The following is a 16,884-nucleotide window of genomic DNA, read 5'->3' as shown; positions in this document are numbered from 1 at the left end:
TACCGCAGAGTTGATACGTTGCTCTGGGTATGTAGTACTTTACATTTGTCAATGTTAAACTTCATTTGCCACCTCTCAGCCCATCTGTTCAACCTTTCCAGATCCTGTTGCAGCAGCATAGCGTCAGTGGTGTCCTTAACAACCCTGCCAACCTTTGTATCATCTGCAAACTTGGACATTAAACTTGATATCGCATCATCAATATCATTCATAAACACCGAAAACAACAATGGACCCAACACTGAACCCTGAGGAACTCCACTAATAACATTAGTCCATGTTGAGCAGTGTCCATTGATTACCACTCTCTGTCTTCTGCCACTCAACCATCCCCTTATCCATAGCAGCAATTTGCCTCCAATGCCACACTGCTCCAATTTGTGCAGCAGTCTTCCATGTGCAACAGTATCAAAAGCCTTTCTAAGATCCAAATATATAATATCAAAGTTATTCCCTCATCCAGTTCTTTTGTGACTACATCATAGTATCCAATCAAATTGGTCAGGCAAGACCTGCCCTTAACAAAACCATGCTGCGTCTGAGCTATAACTGAATTCTTGTCTAGATGATCCTGCAGTGCTTCTTTAACCAGTGCCTCCATTAATTTACCTGGAACAGAAGTTAAACTAACAGGTCTATAATTACTTGTGTCAGCCTTTGATCCTCCTTTGTGAATTGGGGTTACATTTGCACATCTCCAGTCTATGGGTACCTCCCCTGAGTCCAAAGAAGCTCTCATAATTATGGCTAGGGGTTTGCTTACTTCCTCTGCTGCCTCCTTTAATATAACTGGATAGATCCCATCCACCCCAGGTGCCTTTTTTATGTTTATCCTCAACAATCTTTCCTCCACTTTCCTCTCAGTTATTACAAAATCATCCAGCTCACTGCCAATGTTTACTTTACCTACATCATTCTCCTTCCTGAATAACTCCTCATGCGTGAATGTAGATGCAAAATACTCGTTTAGATTGTTAGCCACCTGAGCAGGATCCTCAACTGTTGAACCATCAATATCCAGTGGACCAATCTGATTCATCCCTTTCCTTCTTGAGTTTAAATAGGTAAAGAACTCTTTTCTGTTTTTCTTTGCATCCTTTGCCAAGGATTTTTCGTAGTCTGCCTTTGCCTGCCTAATCTCCTTTGTGACTTGGTTACAGACCAACTTATATCTATCATAGGCTTCCATGTCACCCATTAATTTGTATGTATCCCATGCATTTTTCTTCTCTGCCACATGTCTCATTAGTTCATCTGACAACTAATGTTTCTCATTACATACCAACCAGGCTTTACATACCAACTGAGAAATATTGAAAACAACAATATTTCTCAGTTGGTATGTAAAGCCTGGTAGCCTCCAAGATTAGTTCCTTGAATGCTTCCCATTTTGAGTTTGCTGTTGGTAACATCATCAGTTGGTCCCACTGTATAGAATTTAAATACTGTCTCAGACCATCATAGTCGCCTTTACGAAAACAAAAACCCTTCCCTTTACCTCTGATGGTAGTTACCTCCTTGAGTAAATCCCACTTCAACACACTGTGATCACTGCCACCTAGTGGTTCATTTATCTGCAAATTCTTAATGCATGAAGAATCACTACTGATAATCAGATCAAGAGTATTGCTCCCTCTTGTTGCCTCACGAATATTGCTGATGTAGAAAACAATCATCCAATAAATCCACAAAAGCCTTGCTAGTGTGCGAGTGACCAACCCACAAATTCCAGTCAATATCTGGGAAATTAAAATCCCCCATTATAAGACTCTCTGATTTACTGGCCCACTCTATTTCCCTGTACAATATCTTATTATACTCATCAGAGTCATTAGGCCTATAGCACACTCCTACTCTCAATTTTGATTTCCCTATGCTTATGTCACACCAAACTGACTCGACAGAGTCAGTTTATTAAGTCAGTATATTAAGCCAGATATACCTTCATCAACATCATTAATAAATATTGAAAACAATAATGGGCCCAGCACTCTGGGGGAACTCCACTAATAACATTAGTCCAGGAAGAGCAGTGCCCATTGATAACCACTCTCTGTCTTCTTCCACTAACCATCCCTTTGTCCATAACAGTAACTTGCCCTTAGTGCCACATTGTCCAGTTTATACAGCAGTCTTTTATGTGCGACAGTATCAAAAACCTTCCTGAAATCCAAGTATATGATATGAAAATAATTTTTTGCATCCAGTTCCTTAGCCACTGAATCACAGTAATCTATCACATTGGTTACACAAGGTCACCCCTTAACAAATCCATGCTATGACTGCAGTAAAATTGCATTCCTGGCCAGATGGTCCTGCATTACTTCTTTAATCAGTGAGTATTATTTTTTCTGGAACAGATGTTAAGCTAACAGATCTGCAATTACTCATGTCACCTTTTGATCCAACTTTATGAATTGGAGATACACTTGTGCATCTCCAGTCTATAGGACCCTCCATGAATTCAAGGATTCTCTCATAATTATGGCTAATGGTTTGCTTACCTCTTCTGCTGTCTTCCTTAATATAATTGGATAGATTCCGTCCACCCCAGGTGCCTTTCTATATGTGCATGTGTGTTTGTAACACATATGCAGCTACAACAAACTGATTAATGATATTTTATTTTTTTAAAGAAAAGCAAACATTAGTTCCAGCTAATTTCCAAACATAACATTATCACACTACAAGTCCATCACACAGCATATTTTAACTTTCAGAGAAGTTAAGCTACTTAGTTTGCTAAAAACAGAAACTTTTATCTAATCTGAGTCACACAATAACTAAGCGGGAAAAACTTATTCTAAACATGCTGACTGTTTTGGGGCATCATAGTCAAAGAGAAACTTTGCATTTATGAAACCTTTCAGAAATAACCATAAAATAACCTTAGGTGATAATAAATAGTACAAGCTGTAAAATGAGAATGTCTAAGAACTTCTAATTTACAAAGTTTTAGGTATGATTCTTATCTAGTTACATACTTTATGAAATGGTAATGTACGTTAGAAACCCCTTCTCTTCTTATGAAGAAGTGATTTCAGTCTCTCTTTGAAAGTATTTCATGTGATGGCCTTATTGACTGATAATGCTGTGTGCTTGCATGTGCATGCATGCATGCAAGAGAGAGAGAGAGAGAGGGGGGGGGGAATGCATTTTAACAATTATTTATTATTCTATAGATATTTTATTTTTTATTCTGCCTGAAGTAGAGGAATTAATTATAATAGCTGCACATAATTTTGATTTGGAAACAATGTATGATCACTACTGACAGTAAATAATAATCTGCCATTGTGGTGGGCTAGATTTTTTCTCATTTATTCCCAATAAGTTATAACTTAACAAAATTATAGCTCCTTCAACAGTGATACAAAATGCCACCTCCTAATACTGTCATGTGCACTCACACACTTAATGAATATTCACAAAACAGAAGTAAATAAATTAGCTAAAATAAAGGAATGACAAAATGGCCTGCTTGGTTTGTAATATTAATGTTCTACTAGGGGGCTGCGCTCGCTTCTTTTGATAAAATAAAATAAAATACTTAAAGAAACTTTTGACTCTGTGTGTGTCTCTTCCTCAGTTATGAATACATAAATACATAATTGTGATATCTATACAATATCGGTGTAGATACACCATAGACAACTCTTAAAGAAAAACTACGTTCATAGTGTGAAAGGTGTCATTTCATCTGTATCTCATATTGTGCTCATCCTTCACGAGTTACCATGGCTGGCTTGCACTACCTTGAATAAGTAACACTTCACTAATAGAAAAGACTATTGTCACTTATTCTCGGTGGGCATCACCACCCAGACAGCACCATTTCAAAGACATAACAGCTGAGACATAACAGCTGTCTCAGCTGTTATGTCTTTGAGTGAATTAAGACATAACAGCTGAGCCCCATGGATAAAACTAGGACAGAAGAAAACCAAGGACGTACAAAATATGAGAGAATGGGAGATTCAGGAGGAAGAAGCACAACAGTCAATCAGGAAGTCCCACAATTGGCAAACCCTAGGAACAGATAATGTACAAAAATACTGGTACAAGGCGCACACTTGCACATACAAGCACCTAGCAGAGCAGTTCATCCGAATGATAAGGAACGCAGAGATAATCCCAGTCTCTCTTACACAAGGAATCGCATATCTGAAGGCTAAAGTTCAAGATACAAATACCAGTTTTCCAACAATGCAGAAAGCGATTAACCATTGATGCTACAGTTATAGAGCAAGCCTACAAGACGTGCCGCAACCTGTATATGGCCTACATCAATTATCACAAGATCTTCGACTCCATGCCTCATAGCTGGCTAATAGACTAAAGATCTACAAAGTCAATCAGACAAACTTCCTAGAAGGAACCATGGCAAAATGGATTATGACCATCAAGGTCGAGAGCATCACAACCAGACCGATCCGCATCAGGAGAGGAATCTTTCAGGGAGAAACCCTGAGTCAACTATGACTGTCTAGCACTCAATCTATCCACCAGCACTCAACAACAGCAAGTAGGATATAATCTCAAAGAAGGAAAAACCTGTACACCCTCTCCCACCTGATGTACATGGATTACATCAAGCTCTACATGGCCATCAAGAAGCAACTCCAGCAACTACTCTGGATCACTGAATCCAGTTGATATAGATGAACAGTGCACTGTTGAGTCAGTTATAGGCCTAATGACTTGAATGAGTACACTGAACAATTGTAGAGAGAAATAGAGTGGTTTAGTAAATCAGAATGTCTTATAATTGGGGATTTTAAATTCCCAGATATTGACTGGAACTTGTCAGTTGGTCACTTGCACACTAGTAAGACTTTTGTGGATTTATTGGATGATTGTTTTCTACAGCAGCATGTTCGAGAGGCAACCAGAGAGGGTAATACTCTTGATCTGGTTATCAGCAGTGATCACAGTGTACGATGTGGGATTTACTTAAAGATATAATTACCATCAGGGGTAAAGGAAAGGGTTTTTGCTTCCGTAAAGGTGACTACAGTGGTCTCTCTCTCTTTTTTTTTTTGTTTAGTTGTTGGCACATTGGCTTCTGTAGCCATAATGCACCTCCCAAAGTTTTGCATTTTACTCTAATCCAAGCCCGAGGTGGGATTCGAACCCATGACCTTTGGGTTGCCAGGCAGGCACTTTACCCACCTGGCTAGCCTGGTCGGCCACAGTGTTCTCAGACAGTCTTAAAATTCTGTATATAGTGGGATCAACTGATGATGTTACCAATGCAAATTCTAAGTGGGAAGCATTCTGGAAATTAATCATGGAAGCTACTACAAGTTTAATACCTATTAAGAAATATTGTTAAAGGTTTAGGCCTCATTAGTTGTCAAATGAACTAATAAGACTTGTGGCAGAGAAGAATAATGCACGGGATGCATATAAATTATCAGGCGAGACAGAAGCCTATGGTAGATATAAGCTAGTCTGTAATCGAGTCACAAAGGAAGTTAGGCAGGTGAAGGCAGATTATGAGAAATCTTTGGCAAAGGATGCTAAGAAAAACAGCAAGGATTTCTTTACTTATATAAACTATAAAAGGAAGGGGATGAATCTGATTGGTCCACTTGATCGATGGTTCGACTGTTGATGATCCTGCTCAGATAGCAAACAAACTGAATGAATATTTTGCTCTACATTCACACACGGGGAGTTAAGGTTTGAAAATGCCAGAAGGTTATCAAATTGTAGCAGGGTGCTTAATGATTTTGTAATAACTGAGAACAAAGTGGAGGAGAAATTGCTGAAATTAAACATAACAAAGGCACCTGGGGTGGATGGGATCTATCCAGTTATATTAAAGGAGGTGGCAAAGGAAGTAAGCAAACCCTTAGCCATAATTATGACAGCATCCTTGGATTCAGGGGAGGTCCCCACGTACTGGAGATGTGCAAATCTATCATCAATTCAGAAAGGGGGGGGATCGAAGGGTGACACAAGTAATTACCGACCAGTCAGTTTAACTTCTGTTCCAGGTAAAATAATGGAGTCACTGGTTAAAGATGCATTGCAGGATCATCTAAACAAGACTCCAGCAATAATTCAGACACAGCATGGATTTGTTAAGGGAAAGTCTTGTCTGACAAATTTGATTAGATATTATGACGTGGTTACAAAGGAACTGGGTGCAAAAAATAATTTTGATATCATATACCTGGATTTCAGGAAAGCTTTTGACACTTTTGCGCACGGAAGACTACTGTACAAATTGGAGAAGAATGGTATTAAGGGTAAGTTGCTACAATGGATAAAAGGATGGTTGAGTGGGAGAAGACAGAGAGTGGTAATCAATGGGTGCTGCTCTTCACGGACTAATATTATTAGTGTAGTCCCACAGGGTTCGGTGTTGTGTCCACTGTCGTTTTGTATATTTATCAATGATATTGATGAAGGTATATTAGACATAGTGTCAAAGTTTGCAGATGATACAAATGGCAGTGTGCTACTGCAGCAGGATCTAGAAAATTTGGGCAGATGGGCTGAAAAGTGGCAACTGAAGTTTAACATTGACAAATGCAAAGTACTGTATATGGGTAGAAGTAATCCCAGAGAAATGTACCAACTGTGTGGTATTTCACTTAAGGTAGTAGAAAATGAAAAAGACCTGGGATGTGCAGTCAGATATGAAGTTTTCTGAGCAATGCAGACAGGCTGCCAGGGTAGGTCATGGGGTTTTGTCAATGATATACAGGAATTTTACGAGCAGGGAAAAGGAGGTGATTGTCCCTCTGTATAAGGCAATGGTCAGGCCATGTCTTGAGTACAGGTCTGGAGGCCTCATTTTAGGAAGGATGTAGATTTGCTTGAGCGTGTACAGAGAAGGGCAACAAGACTGGTGAGTGGAATGAAGGGATTGTCTTACCAAGAGAGGGTTAAATTTTGCAAACTGCAGTGGCTGGAGACTAGGCACTTGCGAGGTGATCTGATTGAAATGTATAAGGCCTTGAATGGATTGAGCATGCTGAATTCTGTTGGGATTCTTCCACTTGTTCAGATTACGAAGCTAAGGGGGCACATAAATTCAAATTGAGGAAAGACAGATGTAGAATAGATGTGTGGAAATTTGCCTTTAGCCAGCGAGTGGTTAATTGCTGGAACAAACTTCCATCTGTTGTTGTGGAAGTTGGTAGGTTAATTAAATTTAAGGAGGAACTGGGCAAACATTTAGAGGGAATTGTTTTGTAAATTTTTATTTATTTATTTATTTTTTGGCTGATGCTGCATAAGCTCATACACTTGTTTTCTGGCATCACATGCCACTACTACTACTACTACTACTACTGAAAAATTCAGCAATGATATCAGAATAGAATTTGGTTTAGACAAATGCAAGACCTATGGATCACATCAGCAGAAATTAGTCGGCCGAAACTACCATCTGCAGACTGGTAAAGAACTGAAGCCATGACAGGGTGAGAGACCTACAAATATGTAGGTCTCTCACCGTGTCATGGGGATGATGCAGGCTGGCAGTTACAGCACAAGGAGATCAAGGCCTGCGTGAGTGAAAAATAGAATCAGAATCAGAAGCCTACTCAAACCAAAGCCGAATGGAGGGAACACAGTTAAATCCATAAACACCTATGCAGTCCCAATGCTAAAATACTTCTTCGGGATCATAGATTTTACTAACATAAAGATGGAGCATATCATGAGAAATACAAGAACAATGGTGACCAAGAGCCGCCAACACCACCCGAGTCAGACATGGAGAGACTGATAATAGCTTCAAAAGGAGGAAGGGGCCTGACAAATCTCATCAAGCAACAGAAGACAGTGTCAGCTAACCTGAAGGATTACTTCTGGAAAAACACAGCAGCACTCTACAAGGCCATATAGAAGACAGAGAAGCAGCATACCCCTAAGAGAGGACTGTCCTCTGCCAAGATGGCACAAACAAAGCTAGAAAGATGGACAAAGAACACACTCTATGGTAGACACTACAATGACCTCCATCAAGACCACATAGATAAAATGGCTGCCAATGTATGGCTCACGAGCGAGATGCTCTTCCCCAAGATTGAAGAATTCATGCTAGCCATCCAAGACCAGGTAATCTACACCGGGAATTACAGAAAATATATTGCAAAGTAGTCCGGAGTGTCAGATGACACATATTGACGATGCCACCTTGCCTCAGAAACGATCCAACACGTCATTGAAGGATGCAAGGTGATCACCCATTGGAGTACACGCGTAGATACGACTTGGTAGTCAGAATAATGCATCAAAAGCTAGTGAGCAAATACCAGCTGATCAAAGAAAGTGCACTGTTTTATAAGTACAAACCCCAGCCAGTACTAGAGTTGTTGTTAAGTAGAGTTAAGAAGCATTAGCAACTAAGGTCATATTGCTCTGTGTATATTGTCTGTAAATTGGCTGTGTTCTGAGGTCAAATTTTTTGTTTGCTTGATGAAAAACCATGCTACTCTCGCCTGAGACCAGCTAACTCAGCTACGTTGTGAAAAAGGCCGATAAAAATTCCTACGGGATTCAAGCTCAGGTCTTTTCTACCTCGTGGAAAAGACCGGAGTCCTACCAACGGTGCTGCTACCTACGAGGGCCAGTACTAGAGATCCCAACCTATACTGGGACCACGCAATAATAATGGACAAGACAATCCTGCACAATAGGAATTAATTATAATAGTTGCACATAATCTTGATGTGGAAACAATGCATGACCCCTACCGACAGTAAATAATAATCTGCTATTGTGGTAGGCTAGATATTTTTCTCAGATTTTTTCCCATTTATTCCCAGTAAGGTATAACTTAACAGAATTATAGCTCTTTCACAGTAATATAAAATGCCACTTCCTAATATTGTCATGTGTACTCACACATTTTATGAATATTCACAAAAAAGCAGTAAATAAACCAGTCAAAATAAAGGAATGGCAAAATGGCCTTCTTGGTTTTGTAATATTAACATTCTATAATAACAATAATAACTAAGGGACTTCGCCCACCCCAGTGCATGATTTTCTACGTAAAATGTAGAGATATATGGAGTAAGTCAAATCTTTTCTACGTAAAAGATACACCTGTTGAAATGCACCGATTGATATCTAATCAGGAAATGACTTATGTAATTATTTACATATAATATTGGTGTTTAAATACACCATAGACAACTCTTAAAAAAACTACAAAGTAGTTGTTGTGGGCATCATTTGCTATTTCTCATATTGTGCTCTGCCTTCACGACGAGTTGCCATGATATTGCACTACCTCAAATAAGTAACGCTTCACTAATAGAGAAGACTATTGTTACTTATTCTCAGTGAGTACCAACAGACATGTTTCAAGGCTATTGGCCTATCATCAGTGGGTGGGCTGGTACCCTAGTATTGCAGACATGACAACCCAGTTGTGAACTTAATCACACAATATGAGAGATGCCAAAAGGTGAATAAGATAATATTTAAAATAATTAAATGCACAAGGCATAATACTTTAAGAGTTTAATATCTATATAATATTGGTGTTTAAATACACCAATATTATATAGATATTCTCAGTGAGTACCACCACCACCCAGACATGTTTCAAGGCCAATAGCCTTGAAACATGTCTGGGTGGTGGTACTCACTGAGAATAAGTAACAATAGTCTTCTCTATTAGTGAAGCGTTACTTATTTGAGGTAGTGCAATATCATGGCAACTCGTCGTGAAGGCAGAGCACAATATGAGAAATAGCAAATGATGCCCACAACAACTACTTTGTAGTTTTTTTAAGAGTTGTCTATGGTGTATTTAAACACCAATATTATATAGATATTAAACTCTTAAAGTATTATGCCTTGTGCATTTAATTATTTTAAATATTATCTTATACACCTTTTGGCATCTCTCATATTGTGTGATTAACTTCACAACTGGGTCGTCATGTCTGCAATACTAGGGTACCTGCCCACCCACTGATGATAGGCCAATAGCCTTGAAACATGTCTGGGTGGTGGTACTCACCGAGAATAAGTAACAATAGTCTTCTCTATTAGTGAAGCGTTACTTATTTGAGGTAATGCAATATCATGGCAACTTGTCGTGAAGGCAGAGCACAATATGAGAAATAGCAAATGATGCCCACAACAACTACTTTGTAGTTTTTTTAAGAGTTGTCTATGATGTATTTAAACACCAATATTATATAGATATTAAACTCTTAAAGTATTATGCCTTGTGCATTTAATTATTTTAAATTTTAAGTAATTATTTACCCGTGCATTTGTAGTGACGTAATTATTTTACGCCACTTGTACTGCCCACTTGTACTATGTGACCCGCATCCCTCTTCTCCCATTGGCTACCCCACCCCCACCACGCGGAATTCTCAAGGTAATGGGCAAAGTAAAGAACCCTGATGTTTCAAAGGAGTAAAGTCATTAGAGATAGACTACAACAAAAAAAGTTGGATGACAAATGAAATTTTTGAACTGTGGATTTTAAGTTTTGATAAAAGGATAGACGAAAGAAAACAAAAAAAAAAAAAAAAAAAAATCACATTGATTGTCGACAACTGCCCTGCCCACTTTTACTCGGTAATTTCTTAACTTGACAAGTCTGAAGCTTGTTTTCTTTCCTCCAAATACCTTGTCTAAACTGCAGCCAATGGACCAGAGCATTATCAAGAATTTGAAAAAGCACTACCAAAGGTGCATACTGAAAAATATTATACTGTGGATAGAAACCAACAAACTCATAGATTCTGTTAGGGATTTGCAGATGTGTATATCAGAGTTGGCAAAAGTGTGGAGCCAAGATGTGGCAGAAAAACAATCAAGAATTGTTTCATAAAAGCAGGTTTTGCAAAAAATGGCAACTAACAGTGGTGAGATGGATGAACTACTACAAGACATTGAGCAACCTTGATTTGATTAATGGAGAAATTGTTCTTGGTGAATTTTTAGGAGTTGATAACGATGTCATAGTAGTTGAATATCCCAGTGACTCCAACATTTTGGAGAGTATTCAAATAACTAATGACAATATCGACAGCGAGTTGGATGAAAATGAAGGCAACAAAGGCAATATTAAACCTTCCAAACATGAAATGTTGGCAGTATTTGAAACTTTGCATCGAGGCCTTCAATGTGAAGAAAATGTGCCAGAAAATTATTAGGTGTTAAAAAGATTGTGAACATTTTTATGAACGATGTACAATAAAATCCACAAAAAACAACCAAATATTTTATGAAATAATTCTTAAGTGTACTTATATATTGTGCGCATCATGTAAGTAGTCATTTCTTAATTTGTATGTATTAATAAATTAATTGTTTTAAAATGCTAGAAAATTTCTTCATTCCCACTTATTTCTGATTTATTTCCCACTTTTTTCTGTTTTCTGAACATTGAATTACAGTATTTTTTGTTGTTGAAAAGGTCATATTTATAACAAAATTTCTGTTTAATGAATTTTGTCAAGTGTACAATCGATTTCGTTATATAGAGGTCCGACTGATTTTTATATATTTCCATCCATTGTTGCAATTCTCAATAAAATTAATAATAAAAATGGTATATCCATCCTCATATTTTCTGCCTTTTTTTTAAAGGTCTCTTTTTTTATAATCTCCATTATAATTATTGCTTCTGCTAGAAATATGATATCCACTTAACCCATAACTGAATCTTGAAAGATAATAATTACCATTTTTGCTTTCTTTCAGTGTACTTTATTCTCTGTTGGACTGTGGCACCTCTTTTATCTCTACAAATATTATACTCAGTTTCATGGCTTATAATTAGCCCCTTTTAAAAAGGGTTTTATTGGTTTTTTTTTTTTTTTTTTTTTTTTTGTTTTGGGGTTTTGGTATTAAATCCAGTTATGATTTTATTCTTCTTAGTTTACTTTATTCACATAATTTTGTGAACTTATAAGTTCAGTCACATGCTGAATTTTATTTAGTTATCATTCATCTGATTTAACAGTAATAGTAATCGTGGCATGTGATGCAAGAAATTTTGTGACCTTATGTAGCTTCAGCCAAAAAAAAAAAAAAAAAATCACACAACCATTCCCTCCTTAAATTTATTTAACCTATCAACTTCCATGACAAATGTAAGTTTGTTCCAGCAATTAACCACTCGCTGGCTAAAGGCAAATTTCCACACATCTATTCTACAGCTGTCTTTCCTCAATTTGAATTTATGCCCCCTTAAGTTAGCTAATGTTTAATTGCACACTTCAACTTCTGTTGTAATTCTTATTATGCAAGGTACTATGCATTTTTTTTATTTTATATTTTTATTTATATATTGTTCATTTCAACTATTACTGGCCAATACTAATTTCTCACCTTGTTTCAAATTTCTCTGGCTTTAAAGTGTGGGTATATTCCAAATGTCTGCAACATTATTATTATTATTATTGTTTTTGTTGTTATATTATTTCTCCCTGATGGGGGTTCCACCCTGTGACAGGTACTGCTACTAAGTGCACAGGGTGGTTGTTATGTCTAGTGTTACTGTTGGTTTAGGAACTCTGTGATTATCCTACAGGATTGCAACTTTCTGGAATTGCTTGTAGGTTTTTTTCTGGGAGACCTATTGCTGCTAGGCTGTTATGTAGGGTCTTTGGCACAATATCGGTAGTTGGCACAATGATCGGGATGGTCATTACCTGTTGCATATGCCACATCTCTTTGATCTCCTGTCTTAGGTTCGTGTACTTCCTGATTTTTTCCTCGTGGGTTTTCTGGAGGTTGCCAGTGTTGGGTACTGCTATGTCAATCATACAGGTAGCTGGGACCATGCCATTATTATGGCATGGTCCCATTAAAAAAAAAAAAAAAAAAAAACCTGTCCTATAACGCACAACCACAGTGTCATTTGTAGATAAATGGGTCTGTTGTAGTCTGTTGTACTAGACTCCATAGTAGATAAATAGACAAATTCTGTATGATCCAGTAGAGTTTTAATAATAAACAATAATGGACATGTAGCTTTCAGGGTTAAATGGACTCTCCTCTTCAGCAAAATTTTAACACTATAAAGACGTTAGAGACAAATTGTGAGTTGAGCATGCAGTTATGCGTGCATGAGATTAAACATTCAACTACTTAGATGCTGCCAGCGTTTATCCAGTTTCAAGATAGTTGCCTCTAAGATAGGGTGTTAATCTCTCTTAAGATAGGGTCTTAACATCTTGTGCAATTCAAGAACTATGAATCGCTGCAAGGGCACAAGGCTACACCCTATCTTAAAGGCAACTATCTTGAAACTGGATAAATACTGGCAGCAAATCCACACACGTCTGTGCAACAACAATGAACAGCATCTAAGTAGTTGAATGTTTAATCTCATGCACACACAACTCTGTACCTGTTAAATTTGTCTCTAATGTCTTTATCATGTTAGAATTTTGCTGAAGAAGGGTCTATTTAACCCCGAAAGCTACATGTCATTTATCGTTTATTATTAAAACTTTACTGGATCATACAGAATGTCTATTTATCACAATGTCATTATCAAGAGTTAATCACTGAAATTGCATGAAAAGGCAGCAACAAGAAGTAGGCCTCTGTTACTGATATAAATGTAAGTAAATAGTGATTAAATTTCTAATTTTAACAAATAAAAGACAGGTTAAGAAAAAAAAAAACAACTGTCTTTGGCTTTAACCTTTCTTCTATTTTCTTTCTTTTTATTTTTCTTTTATTTGCCGTTTTTTTTTCTCCCAATTTCAGCAAGACTGTGTTGACTCTTGATAACAAGAGTCAACACAGTCAACACACACAAGTTGTGTGTGTTGAATAACGTTTTTTTTTTTTTATATATTTCATATATATCTATATAAGTGACATATGTTTAGAGAAATTCCACTCAATTTTGATGGTAATTGCTTTTGAAATAAAACAGTATAGTTTTCATAATGTTACCGACTGGCAGTCAGTCAGTTACATGGTCAAAATCGTGTTTCTCTGTGTGATGACAATGAATTTTTATATTATTTTAAATGAAAACATGTCATATTTTGGAAGGGACCAACATATATCTTAACATATTGTAGAAATGTGATGAAATATGCTGTGTAGCTGTAGATGTAATCGTTACTTGAAGGGTTACTGAACCATTACTAGAGACTTTTCATTACTTGAAGGGTCACTAGAATGCAAGTGTGCATTCTATTGATAATTTCTTTAGATGGGCAAAATTTACACGAATACCTACCTATGTTTATAAATATTTATTTTAGAGAAGTGTAACAACAAGTAAAAAAATTAACATGCAGTTTTTGTTCGTTTGGAAGAATGAATAATTGCAATTGAAATGTTTTATTGTAAAACTAGTAGATCATGGCATCAAACGCTACAAGGATCACCTTCTGTAAAAAACCTATTTGTTAACAAAATTTATTTTTCAATGTCTGATTTGGAAGTAGAAAATTGTAAAGCATTTCACAACTGGTTGAAGAATATTGCTTGCTTACATAAAATGGGGGTAAGGGGTAACAATTAAAATATAACACTTGTGCCTATTTACATTTTTTTATTTTTTTATTAGTTTTTATTTGCATGTGCATTGATCATTCCATATACTTCTTGCTGAAATTAGTATGGGGTTTTTCTGGTTTAAAGTACAGGTATCCTGAAATATGCAATGCATAACAGCTAGAAAATTACATTAGAATCAATAGAAAAGAAGCAGCCATGCATAGACAAACATATTGTTTTAAGTAACTCTGTGCAAGAATGTTACAAATAGTCATATCTTTCAAAATAATTACCTATCAAATAAAATGGTAACTCTTTCCATTGCAGCAATTAATAACTCTGGGTCAGTTTGAGTACCAACATCTCCCTTGTTATCTTCAGAGGAAATATCTTCTACCGTACTCTGGAGCCCTGTGGTCCACATATCTGTACCTTTACCTAGAATTAACAACACAAATAATGCATACATTGGATTATTTAGACCAATGTTTCACAATCTAAGTTCACGACACATCATTTTAAACTGTAGCACACACACATACTGTATGAGGTGGAAAGGGTTGGGACACACACACACACACACACACACACACACACACACACACACACACACACACACACACACACACACACACACACACACACACACACACACACACACACAGAGAGAGAGAGAGAGAGAGAGAGACGAGAGAGAGAGAGAGAGAGAGAGAGAGAGAGAGAGAGAGAGAGAGAGAGAGAAAGGGGAGAAAGACAGAGAAGGGAAAATGGCAACAATGAATTTCTTGAAAAGTCAGAAGGAATTATGTTAAAGTGTTTAAATGTGATTGTATTGCTTGTTCTCTTCACTATTATTCACAATGGTTAAAGTAAAACTATGCTTCATGACTGTAACTTCATTGACTTTAAAACATATTCTAATTTGAAATGTTTGTCTAAATGTTGTGCACTGTTCATATACTTTCATCGAAATAAATATTGTCCTGAAGTTTTGTTTCAGAAAAGAAACTAAAACAGTGTTGTTTTATTGTTGGCACTGATATGCAACGGAATAAAACAAATATATATATCCTGTCCGTGACACTCTTTGAATTTGAATAACTCAAAGACTAAACAAGCTTTTGACCTGATTCCTTTTGCAATAGGCTTTATTTAGCAGTATAATTGAAAAAAAAAAAAAAAAAAATTCTGAAAAATTTTCAGACCGATTTTCTTTTGTCTTGATTCCTTTTACAATAGATTTTATTTAGAAGTAAAATGAATTAGATAGTATGAATCAGAGCTGTGATGCTCAATACGTTCTACGTTGATATTAATATTTGTAAAATAATAAGAGGAGTTTGCCTCAATATAGTACATAGAACACTTCCGTATGATAATTGGTTAAATTAAATTGGTTTTTAATTATTTTTTACTCTAATGTAAGTTTTTCGATTTTTTTCGTTTTAATTTCTGGAGAGTATCCATATGGAAGTGTTCTACGTACTATATTGAGGTAACCTCCTCTTATTATTTTAAAAATATTAGAAGTAAAACTGAAATTAAAAAAAAAAAAAAAAATCCAAAAAATTTTCTGACCGATGCACAAATCCCGGGAATTGATTTAGCTCCCAGTGAAACTAACTTGCCATTTACATTGAAAATAAGACAATTTCTCAGCTTTTGTCATCACAATCGACAAATCTTCCGGTAATCCGAGGCAGAATGCGAAGGTCCCACAGGAACTAGTTATTGTGGGTGATCCTCGGGGAATATATATTATGCAAAAAGGATAGGTGGAACAGGACTGGGAAAAGGATAGGTGGAACAGGACTGGGGTATGTCTGCAAGGGGCAAAGGTAAGATGACGTTGCAGGGCAGATATCTTATTTTAAGGGCACGAAAGGTGATATTGTTGAACATGTTGGCACTAATGACCTCAAGAGTAAGAGATTAGTATTAGTAATGGCCGCATGGTGCAAGAAAGCCTATGGCTTATGCTGCACCAGCCAAAAAAAAAAAAAACACATCCCGGATAAAACAATGATAAAAAAAAAATAATAATAATAATAATAATAATTAATAAAAGAAAAGAAAATGAAACCTATCATCCTATGTGCTTCCCTCACCCGAAGGTACTATCCAGATGACCTTTGAATTTCCCCAGACTGTCAGCCTCTACCACCCATGTAGGCAACTTATTCCAGTAATTTATAACTCGCTGGCTAAAATAAAACTTCTTGCAGTCCAATCTAAACATTTCCCCCGTAACTTGAAGTTATGTCCCCTAGTTCTAGCATCATTTATAATCTTGAAAATTTGATCCTCATTCATTTTACTGATGCCTCTCAGCCTTAAACATCTCAATCAAATCTCCTCTAAGGTGTCTAGTTTCCAAACTCTGCAACCCACATATTCGAAGTCTTTCTTCATAAGGAT

At 36.6% G+C, this 16,884-nt stretch overlaps 1 protein-coding gene across 1 annotated transcript in view; it reads right to left on the bottom strand.

Annotated features, from left to right (window-relative positions):
• Positions 1 to 16,884, bottom strand: part of htt (huntingtin) — a 688,215-nt gene that overhangs the window by 48,735 nt on the left and 622,596 nt on the right. The window contains exon 54 of the mRNA XM_090385445.1: positions 14,760 to 14,904. Coding sequence (XP_090241571.1) covers positions 14,760 to 14,904 — 145 coding nt within the window. The remainder of the gene's footprint in view (positions 1 to 14,759; positions 14,905 to 16,884) is intronic.

This window comes from Mastigoproctus giganteus, chromosome 11, assembly GCF_048544385.1.
Source record: "Mastigoproctus giganteus isolate SK-2022 chromosome 11, ASM4854438v1, whole genome shotgun sequence".
Taxonomy (NCBI): domain Eukaryota; kingdom Metazoa; phylum Arthropoda; class Arachnida; order Uropygi; family Thelyphonidae; genus Mastigoproctus; species Mastigoproctus giganteus.
The sequence above is the reverse complement of the archived record's forward strand: the minus strand, read 5'-3'. Positions and strand labels throughout refer to the sequence as shown.